The sequence below is a fragment of the Brassica rapa genome, chromosome A03 (assembly GCF_000309985.2).
Source record: "Brassica rapa cultivar Chiifu-401-42 chromosome A03, CAAS_Brap_v3.01, whole genome shotgun sequence".
Taxonomy (NCBI): Eukaryota; Viridiplantae; Streptophyta; class Magnoliopsida; order Brassicales; family Brassicaceae; genus Brassica; species Brassica rapa.
Window position 1 is genome coordinate 7,011,169 of NC_024797.2, and position 11,610 is coordinate 7,022,778.

The 11,610-nt window shown below is 32.6% G+C and overlaps 1 protein-coding gene across 1 annotated transcript; it reads left to right on the forward strand.

Annotated features, from left to right (window-relative positions):
* Positions 1 to 1,765: 1,765 nt before the first annotated feature.
* Positions 1,766 to 7,284, forward strand: LOC103857206 (respiratory burst oxidase homolog protein C). Its single transcript, XM_009134386.2, has 10 exons — positions 1,766 to 2,957; positions 3,030 to 3,078; positions 3,234 to 3,347; positions 3,425 to 3,856; positions 3,935 to 4,321; positions 4,418 to 4,629; positions 4,712 to 4,814; positions 4,901 to 4,974; positions 6,289 to 6,815; positions 6,942 to 7,284. Exons 1-10 carry the CDS (start codon positions 2,233 to 2,235, stop codon positions 7,049 to 7,051), a joined length of 2,733 nt encoding a protein of 910 aa, XP_009132634.1. The 5' UTR covers positions 1,766 to 2,232; the 3' UTR covers positions 7,052 to 7,284.
* The last annotated feature ends 4,326 nt before the right edge of the window (positions 7,285 to 11,610 follow it).

The window sequence follows — 11,610 nt, forward strand, 5'->3', positions numbered from 1 at the left end:
AATGTGAGATTCCATAATAGTAGTTGGAAAAGTGAATGTTTCAGCTGTTAGGAGTTACTATCTCAGAACTTGTGGCATATTACTAGCCTTGATCACATTGTCAATCTCCATGTCATTCACCATTGCAACGTGGAAACCGCGTTTGACTTTGTTTCTTAGTTGCTCGCATATATACATCTAGTAGGCAACAAAGCATACTCTATACCTACTATAGAGATAAAACCTATTTTTTTTATCACAGCGCTTATGAAAAGCTTTACTTAATTCAACCTTGATCAGAATCTTGGCCTCATCCATGATGGATCTAGGTGAGGTTTGTGAGATCCCATTGGAACACCCTAATTCATAAGAAATGTAGCTCATTCTCCGGATTAAATACAAATTGTTGAGTACTTTCTTCAAGGTTATCCATCCTGAAATAATTTTGATCTCAAGGATAACTAAGGTTGTTTCTGGAGTCTACAAAGTAACAAACATCAAACAATTACCAAGTTAATATCTTTTGAAGTACCCAAATCGTAGTTGCTTTATCAGGGATGCTGAAAAGATAGCTTGATCCAGTTGCCCAAAATTCTAATGGTGATTCTGCAAAATCCCTAACACATAGGCACATAGCTTAGAGACTGTAAATATAAAGATCGTATAGAAGAGACGAACCTATAAAACTGACATATGAGGTATCTTTCTGGTTCTCCAGTCCTTGTAACAGAGCTTGCGCCAAGCAGCCTAAAGTTGCATTTAACTGATAAATTCAAGAAATCATTTACATGGTAACCATTCAAAAGTTTATTGGAAATGATAGGATACTAAGTATAACTTATTTTAAGCTACACAAGTAAACAAGTCCATGAAATGGCTTTATTTTCTGACCAAAATAAATGACAAAAATGAAGATCAAAAATCAGTTTGAGAACCAAAAGTTGAACTCCCATTTATTATCTATTTTTCATTTAAAAAATATTTTTCTCGTGATATATATAATCCCCATTAGAGAATTATCCTACGTACTTTTCAATTAAATGGAGTGAATTGGATGTCCTCTTATATGGAGTGAATTGGATGTTCAAGCAACGCTAGTATTGCAAGGAACTTCTTCCTGGCTGATGCTCTTCTCTGTTTTTGTTGCAGTGTTTGTAACTTCTCAAGTTACACGGTATGCATTTATTCAAGAAGGTTATGAGATCGTATTCTTTCGATTTCTTATTGCCTTTTGTAATGAGGTGTATCGTCATTCTATCATCTGTTTAATCAATGTTTCAGTTTGTTTGGCTTTTAGTTTCAGTTAAACTCTTTTAAGCTTTCAGCATGGTTCGAACAATCAAACAAAAATGATTCTCGTTGAGTTCTTTGAGATTTTTTCAATCCTTTATAATATATCACATTGGTATTGATCAGAACCGTGGTATCGATCCATCAACCCACAGAAAACGTCTTGTATCGACCAGGTCTGAAATTACCTGTTTTGAGTTTTTAATTGGTATTCTTGTTTTGGCTGGCTTTGATCATTCTTTTGTAGAACATATTAGAAATTTTACAGGGTTATTAACTTATTATTAGTATCAGGATGGATCATCCATGTTCTATAGGCAGTTTCTTTTTAAATGCAACTGGTGTACAAATTTGTATTTGCCTACATCTGTTTTGTACTTTTAAATGGTAAAATCGAATATAATCAATAATTCTATGGACTCTCGATTACTAATTAGAATATAGTATTTTCTTGATAAGTTTCAAACATTCGCTACAGACTTGTTAAAAAACAGTGGACTATTGTTTTCAATTTAATAAAAAGGAATAATAACTCAACTTATGATTTTTTTTTTTTTTAATTTCATTTTGTTATGGTTTTGCATTACAGTTGCACGTTATCAGTTTTGGTTGTGTTTGCATCACAAATGACAAATTTGGTGGGCCAACTCGGACCACGTCTTTCTTCTTTATTCAAATAATAATTTCTTATTACACAATCAATCACCTCTCCTCACTATTTATATACAAATCCAGTTTCATTCCTCCTATCATATCACAAGATCGTTTACTTTCCCTAAAGTTTTCAGAGAGAAAGAACATCATCAAGTATTCTCCCGGAAAATTTATTGATTTTCTCGTGAAAATGTTGCGATTACAATTTTTCCTCTGAAACTTTCTTGCTTCACTTTCTAGTATACTCATTCTTCATTTTCAGTAAAATTAAGCCGTAGAGAGACTTTTTTTTTTTTTAACAAAAAAAAAATGCAGAGAGTGAGCTTTGAAGTGTCAGGTTCAGGCTACAACTCCGAAGCCGAAAGCAGCGGCTACATGAGCGGTCCGATGAGCGGTCAACTCCCACCGGTTTACAAAAAGCCAGCGATCAAGAACTCCGGATACTCGGGGGAGCACAGGCGTCCCCAGGCGCCATACGTGGACATCACGGTAGACGTCCACGACGACAGGGTATCCGTAAACAGCCTCAAATCTCCCGGTTCGGAAGGCGGGTCCAGCGTCGAAGAGAGCCCAGAGCTCACGCTTCTGAAACGCAACCGCCTCGAGAAGAAAACGTCTGTGGTGAAGCGTCTGGCCTCTGTTTCTCACGAGCTCAAGCGCATTACGTCTGTCTCTAGTAGCAGTACGAGGAAGGCCGGTCGCGGTGCGGCGAAGTTAGACCGGACGAAATCGGCAGCGGCTCAGGCTTTGAAGGGGCTTAAGTTTATCAGCAAAAACGACGGCGGCGCGGGATGGTCTGCCGTGGAGAAGAGGTTTAATCAGATCACGGCGACGACCGGGGGGTTGTTGATTCGGACCAAGTTTGGGGAGTGTATTGGGATGAACTCGAAGGAGTTTGCGTTGGAGCTGTTTGATGCGTTGGCGAGACGAAGGAACATAACGGGGGAAGTGATCGATGGAGATCAGTTAAAAGAGTTTTGGGAACAGATCAATGATCAAAGCTTTGATTCTAGGCTTAAGACGTTCTTCGACATGTACAGTTTCTTGTCTTTTTAAGTTTCTCTTTCTCTGTCTGTGAATCTGATTGTAATGAAAAAAAAATGCAGGGTGGATAAAGATGCTGATGGTAGACTTACCGAAGATGAAGTTAGAGAGGTAAGACGGCGCCCGCCTAGTCGGTGGACATAAACGAAACTAGTTTTCTTGAACAATTTTTTAAAAAATCAGTCTAAACAATAATCTAGTATAAAATGCTTAATTACCGCCTAACCATTTTTTGAACATTGGTGTAACTCTACTCTGTTTCGCAGATTATAAGTCTTAGTGCATCTGCAAACAATCTGAATACAATCCAGAAGAGAGCTGATGAGTATGCTGCACTTATCATGGAAGAGCTGGATCCAGACAATATAGGCTACATCATGGTAGTAATGAAAATTCGATTTTTTTTCTCATGTTATTTGGGCTGAGACTGAATCATTTTTTTTTAATCTTGAAACAGTTGGAGAGTCTTGAGACACTGCTTTTGCAAGCGGCGTCACAGTCTGTAATAACAAGTACTGGGGAGAGAAAGAACCTGAGCCAGATGATGAGTCAGAGGCTTAAGCCTACGTTTAACCGCAACCCATTGAAGCGATGGTACCGTGGACTCAGATTCTTTGTGCTAGACAACTGGCAAAGATGTTGGGTTATAGTTCTATGGCTCATAGCTATGGCCATACTCTTTGTATACAAATACATCCAATACAGGCGTAGCCCTGTGTATCCAGTGATGGGTGATTGTGTGTGCATGGCCAAAGGTGCAGCGGAAACAGTTAAGTTGAACATGGCTTTGATTCTTTTGCCTGTTTGTAGAAACACCATCACATGGCTTAGGAATAAGACCAGGTTGGGTCGTGTTGTCCCATTTGATGACAATCTTAACTTCCACAAGGTAACACAACACAACGCAAACATATCCCTAAGAACATTTTTTTATTAATGGAATTTTAATCAAGGCTTAAAACATTAGGTTATAGCTGTGGGGATTTTAGTTGGAGTAACGATACACGCCGGTGCACATTTATCTTGCGATTTTCCGCGGCTACTAGACGCAACACCAGAACAGTATAGGCCTTTAAGGCAGTTTTTTGGGGAGGAGCAACCACAGAGCTATTGGCATTTTGTAAACTCTGTTGAAGGTATAACCGGACTTGTAATGGTTCTGTTGATGGCGATTGCTTTCACATTAGCCACTCCTTGGTTCAGAAGAGGGAAGCTTAAGCTTCCAGGACCGTTAAAGCAGCTAGCTAGCTTCAATGCCTTTTGGTACACTCACCATTTGTTCGTCATAGTCTACGTTCTCCTTGTTGCTCATGGATACTACTTGTATATCACCAAAGATTGGCGCCAAAAGACGGTAATTAAATTAATTATAACCCCCCCCCCCCCCTTCTTCAAAAATCAGAAAGGTACATAACATAAGCTGATATATTCTTAATTTATTTGGTACTAGACTTGGATGTATTTGGTGGTACCAGTGGTTCTATACGGGTGCGAAAGGTTGATACGAGCATTCAGGTCCAGCATCAAGGCGGTGACTATTAGGAAAGTGGCAGTTTATCCAGGAAACGTTTTGGCAATACATTTGTCAAGGCCTCAAAACTTTAAATACAAGAGCGGTCAATACATGTTTGTTAACTGTGCTGCTGTTTCTCCATTTGAATGGTACAAACCAAACCAAACTTATATACTTATCTGCGTTGTGTGTCCTTATACATGTCTAATGAGAGTGTTCATCAAAATGTAGGCATCCATTTTCAATCACCTCTGCACCACAGGATGATTACCTTAGTGTCCACATTAGAGTTCTTGGAGATTGGACAAGGGCTCTCAAAGGAGTCTTCTCTGAGGTTTTACAAAAGTCTTTTAATTAACCAACTCTTTTTTGACATTAAAGAGTTTTGATATGGATGATTTGGGTTGTGTGTTGTTTCAGGTGTGTAAGCCACCTCCAGCAGGAGTTAGTGGTCTGCTTAGAGCCGACATGATGCATGGTGCAAATAATCCTGAGTAAGCGAAAAATCCTAACCACTATATCTTGAAAAATTCACAAATCTAATTCTACACGTAAATGACTAAGTCGTGCTAAGAAAAAGGAAATATTTGGTTCTAGAAGCTTTTTGAGAGGATGAATCATGAAATCGTGATATCCACTTACAAAAGCATTCTTGTGTGTATAGGGGTTTTAGGTATAATAAGGGTGACAAATTCAAACAATGTTGTACCTAACTCATCATAAAGAAGTGGTGGGAGACCACAACTTAAAACAAAACTATCAACCTAATTATCACTATCTTATTTGTATGATGGAGACACATTATTTCATATATCATGCAAGCACGATGTTATTTGCCTCTCCATGTGTTTTTGTGACCGCGTAAATCTCGGGTCCCTCCTCTTGCAATATCTTAAACGGATTTATTAATGCTGATAGGTCATACTCTACTTTTTTTTTTATGTCAACATTCTATGTTTTTTTAATAAAATATTTTTGCTTCATGTCAAGCATACTGCCGAGTGGTTTTATTTACTTAATCAAGTTTCTTATTTTAGAAATCATATATAAAGCAAAAGAAAATTGAAGAGATGCTGACTTTTAAATGGTATTCATAGTTTCCTATCTGTGTTTTTGAGGGCACATCACATGTAGATATAACATAGATCCAGGTGTACGAATATACTTGCATATATACTTCTACTGGCTTTTGGTTTTAATTATTCACATGCCAACTTAATATGTTTAGTTGGATATGATTATTGTAATCATGTGTTCGCAAGCCAGATTAATTTGTTTGGATATATAAGCATGATTAATATTCTATTCAACCAAGAATATTCCAAACTATAATTTTTTGTTTTGTTGGGTTTTTGTTTAGGCGTTATTAAAAACGTTAACCATCTTTTTTTGTTGGAACACCGAAACGTTAACCATCTAGAAAATAAAATATAACCATTTCCTATGTAATTGTATATATATTCGTATAGAGCTATAGCCTAGCAGGACAAAAAATAGTCACAAGAAAAAGTGAACATGGGATTAGCTGAAAATATTATAAACGTAATTTAAAATAGTCATACATTATTATATTCAACTAACGTTCAATCATATATCGGATTGTAAAAGATGATAGCTTTGAGATACGATTGTCTGTACAAATTTAAATTTTTAATATCTTGATTACAACGGAACTGTTTTGTTTCTTTATAGTGAAACCTAAACAATACCATCTACGTTTGTGTTTGTCGAACAATATATATATATATATATATATATATATAAGATTGTGAGTTGTGACCCTGATAGCAATGATTCTTATTGTACAGCTTCCCGAAAGTCTTGATCGATGGTCCATACGGTGCACCAGCGCAAGACTACAAAAAGTACGAGGTGGTTCTACTGGTTGGTCTCGGAATTGGAGCCACACCAATGATCAGTATCGTCAAAGACATTGTCAACAACATCAGGGCCAAAGAACAAGCCGAACTCAACAGAATGGAGCATGGAACAAGCGAACCACAACAACGAAACAAGAAAGAGAGTTTCAGGACACGTAGGGCTTACTTCTACTGGGTTACGCGTGAACAAGGCTCTTTCGACTGGTTTAAGAACATAATGAACGAGGTCGCGGAAAGAGATACCAACCGTATCATCGAGCTTCATAATTATTGTACAAGCGTCTATGAAGAAGGTGACGCCCGTTCTGCGCTTATACATATGCTTCAATCACTAAACCATGCAAAGAACGGCGTCGATATTGTCTCTGGAACAAGAGTTATGTCCCATTTTGCTAAACCTAATTGGAGAAATGTTTACAAACGCATAGCCATGGATCATCCTAACACTAAAGTTGGTAAGTCCACGTCAATCTTCTCCTTTTGTGCTAACGGTTTTTATAAGAACACCAGCTAAAAGAATATTAATTTGGTAGAGTATAAGTAGAGATGACATATAAAATTATAATGACAAAACTGTGCAGGAGTATTCTACTGTGGAGCACCAGCATTGACAAAGGAGCTAAGGCATTTAGCTTTAGATTTCACCCACAAGACAAGCACTAGATTTTCCTTCCACAAAGAGAATTTCTAAAGGAACACACTGAACTAAAAGGCATAAGCAACAACAGCAGGAAAAAAAAGATGCATGACTTATGTTTATCGTAATTTCACTTCTTTTATACAATTTACTTAATTATATATGTATACTTGTATGTGCGCATGCACCACCCACTTGAGTACTTGACTGTAGATTTCCTTTTATGCTTTTTGGTCGTATGCTTAAATTTTTCTCTTTGGAAAGTGTAATCTTATTGTCGACAAAAACATCTGTGCAAAAAGAAGTAAAGGTTGTACAAGTAACAAGTGTAAAGAACTGCCATACAATGCAAGCGCCATAACCGTGCTCCCAATTGAAAAAAAGGCAAGAGACTCAGGTCCATCATTTCAGGAAACAAAGTAAAGAACTCATTTTTTTTAACGCTGGATAATTATGCTATTATAACCATGAAAAATATTACAGACAATTCTACAGCCGACAATTCTACCTGCCGTATGAGGATTCACGCCTGACTGCATCATCTGAGCCGTCCTATGGAATCCATGCTTGACGGTATTCCTTGCGGCATGCTTCATATCTCTTGTAAGCATTTTCTCCTTTAATTCGCATAATTTCGTCTTCTCCGGGAATTGAAACTCAGACCTCTTGGTGTAGAAACATTAATGAACCCTTGGTCAAACCACTGGACCAAGGAAGCTTCCACAGTTTAGAACTCTACATGGATTTTTTTTTTCATTTTTATAAAGCAACAAATAACGTAAAACTCTTTACCAATTTTTATTTTATTTTAAAAATAAAATAAATTCAAAATAGATATAAATAAGTGATTTTGGTAAGTTTCGTTTTATAGCAAAACAAATTAATAAAAAAAATTAGAAATCTATACTAATAAATATGACATTTTGAAGTTCCATAAAGCGTCCACATCATCAAAAAAAACTTATTCTGAAAGATAACACGTGACATTATTACTAAAAAATAATAAATAATAAAAAGTAAATCAGATAAAGATGACACGTGCCATTTAGAGGCTCCATGGGATGTCCACAAAAACGAAAAAGCTTCTTAACAAATATTTTTGGATAATTGAGTATTTTTCAGAGTTTTTCATCAATATGTTGTATTTTTAAATAATTTTCTTAAAAACTCTTATTTTGGAAAGTTTTTTATTTTTGATAAATACTGTAGATTTGGGTTTGTGATTTAAAAATTAGGATAACAAGAGTTTTATGGATAGATGAGTATTCTTTAAGAAGTTTTCGTCAATAGGTTGTATTTTTAATCATTTTTGTAAAAACTGTAAGGAAAGTTTTCATTTTTTAGAGAAATATTGTAGATTAGGGTTTGTGATTTAGAAATTAGGATAATAAGAGTATTTGTGGATTGATGAGTATTCTTTCAGATTTTTCATGAAAATGTTGTATTTTAAAACAATTTTCTTTAAAATGCTTTTTTGGAAAGTTTTAATTTATTAGAGAAATACTGTAGATTTGAGTTCATGATTTAGAAATTAGGATAACAAGAATATCTGTAAATAGCTGAGTATTTTTTTTAGAGTTTTTCATCAATAGGTTGTATTTTTAAATAATATTTCTTAAAAACTGTTACTTTTGGAAAGTTTTCATTTTTTTGAGAAATACTGTAGATTTGGGTTTGTTAATTAGAAATTAGGATAAAAAGAATATTTGTGAACATATGAGTATTCTTTAAGAATTTTTCATCAAAATTTTGTATTTTTAAATAGTTTTCTTAAAAGCTGCTATTTTTGGAAAGTTTTCATTTTCTAGAAATTTTTTATAGATTTGAGTTTGTGATTTAGAAATTAGAATAACAAGAATATTTATGGATAGTTGAGTATTCTCTCAAATTTTTCCTGAATAGACTATATTTTAAAATAATTTTCTTGAAAACTACTATTTTTGAATTTTTTCATTTATTAGAGAAATACTGTATACTTGAGTTTATAATTTAGAAATTAGGATAACAAGAATATTTGAAAATAGTTGACTATTCTTTAAGAATTTTTCATCAATATGTTGTATTTTTAAATAATTTCCTTAAAACCTGCTATTTTTGGAAAGTTTTCATTTTTTGAAAAATAATGTGGATTTGGGTTTGTGATTTAGAAATTAGGATAACAAGAATATTTGTGGATAGATGAGTATTCTTTCAGAATTTTTCATCAATATTTTATATTTTTAAATAATTTCCTTAAAACCTGCTATTTTTTGAAAGTTTTCATTTTTTGAGAAATAATGTGGATTTGGGTTTGTGATTTATAAATTAGAATAACAAGAATATTTGTGGATAAATGATTATTCTTTCAGAATTTTTCATCAATATGTTGTACTTTTAAATAATTTCCTTAAAACCTACTATTTTTGGAAAGTTTTCATTTTTTAAAAATAATGTGGATTTGGGTTTGTGATTTAGAAATTAGGATAACAAGAATATTTGTGGATAGATGAGTATTCTTTCAGAATTTTTCATCAATATGTTGTATTTTTAAATAATTTTCTTAAAACCTGCTATTTTTGGAAAGTTTTCATTTTTTTGAGAAATAATGTGGATTTGGGTTTGTGATTTAGAAATTAGAATAACAGAAATATTTGTGGATAGATGAGTATTCTTTCAGAATTTTTCATCAATATGTTGTATTTTTAAATAATTTTCTTAAAACCTGCTATTTTTGGAAAGTTTTCATTTTTTGAGAAATAATGTGGATTTGGGTTTGTGATTTAGAAATTAGGATAACAAGAATATTTGTAGATAGATGAGTATTCTTTCAGAATTTTTCATCAATATGTTATATTTTTAAATAATTTCCTTAAAACCTGCTATTTTTGGAAAATTTTCACTTTTGAAAAATAATGTGGATTTGGGTTTGTGATTTAGAAATTAGGATAACAAGAATATTTGTGGATAGATGAGTATTCATTCAGAATTTTTCATCAATATGTTGTATTTTTAAATAATTTTCTTAAAACCTGCTATTTTTGGAAAGTTTTCATTTTTTAGAGAAATAATGTGGATTTGGGTGTGTGATTTAGAAATTAGAATAACAAGAATATTTGTGGATAGGTGAGTATTCTTTCAGAATTTTTCATCAATATGTTGTATTTTTAAATAATTTTCTTAAAATCTGCTCTTTTTGGAAAGTTTTATTTTTTAGAGAAATAATGTGGATTTGGGTTTGTGATTTAGAAATTAGAATAACAAGAATATTTGTGGATAGATGAGTATTCTTTCAGAATTTTTCATCAATATGTTGTATTTTTAAATAATTTCCTTAAAACCTGCTATTTTTGGAAAGTTTTCATTTTTTGAGAAATAATGTGAATTTGGGTTTGTGATTTAGAAATTAGGATAACAAGAATATTTGTGGATAAATGAGTATTCTTTCAGAATTTTTCATCAATATGTTGTATTTTTAAATAATTTTCTTAAAACCTCCTATTTTTGGAAAGTTTTCATTTCTTAGAGAAATAATGTGGATTTGGGTTTGTGATTTAAATTAGGATAACAAGAATATTTGTGGATAGATGAGTATTCTTTCAGAATTTTTCATCAATATGCTGTATTTTTAAATAATTTTCTTAAAATCTGCTATTTTTGGAAAGTTTTATTTTTTAGAGAAATAATGTGGATTTGGGTTTGTGATTTAGAACTTAGAATAACAAGAATATTTGTGGATAGATGAGTATTCTTTAAGAATTTTTCATCAATATGTTGTATTTTTAAATAATTTCCTTAAAACCTGCTATTTTTGGAAATTTTTCATTTTTTGAAAAATAATGTGGATTTGGGTTTGTGATTTAGAAATTAGGATAACAAGAATATTTGTGGATAAATGAGTATTCTTTCAGAATTTTTCATCAATATGTTGTATTTTTAAATAATTTTCTTAAAACCTGCTATTTTTGGAAAGTTTTCATTTTTTAGAGAAATAATGTGAATTTGGGTTTGTGATTTAGAAATTAGAATAACAAGAATATTTGTGGATAGATGAGTATTCTTTCAGAATTTTTCATCAATATGTTGTATTTTTAATAATTTTTCTTTAAAACCTGCTATTTTTGGAAAGTTTTCATTTTTTAGAGAAATAATGTGGATTTGGGTTTGTGATTTAGAAATTAGGATAACAAGAATATTTGTGGATAAATGAGTATTCTTTCAGAATTTTTCATCAATATATTATATTTTTAAATAATTTTTTTAAAACCTGCTATTTTTGGAAAGTTTTCATTTCTTAGAGAAATAATGTGGATTTGGGTTTGTGATTTAGAAATTAGAATAACAAGAATATTTGTGGATAGATGCGTATTCTTTCAGAATTTTTCATCAATATGTTGTATTTTTAAATAATTTCCTTAAAACCTGCTATTTTTGGAAAGTTTTCATTTTTTGAGAAATAATGTGGATTTGGGTTTGTGATTTAGAAATTAGGATAATAAGAATATTTGTGGATAAATGAGTATTCTTTCAGAATTTTTCATCATTATGTTGTATTTTTAAATAATTTTCTTAAAACCTGCTATTTTTGGAAAGTTTTCATTTCTTAGAGAAATAATGTGGATTTGGGTTTGTGATTT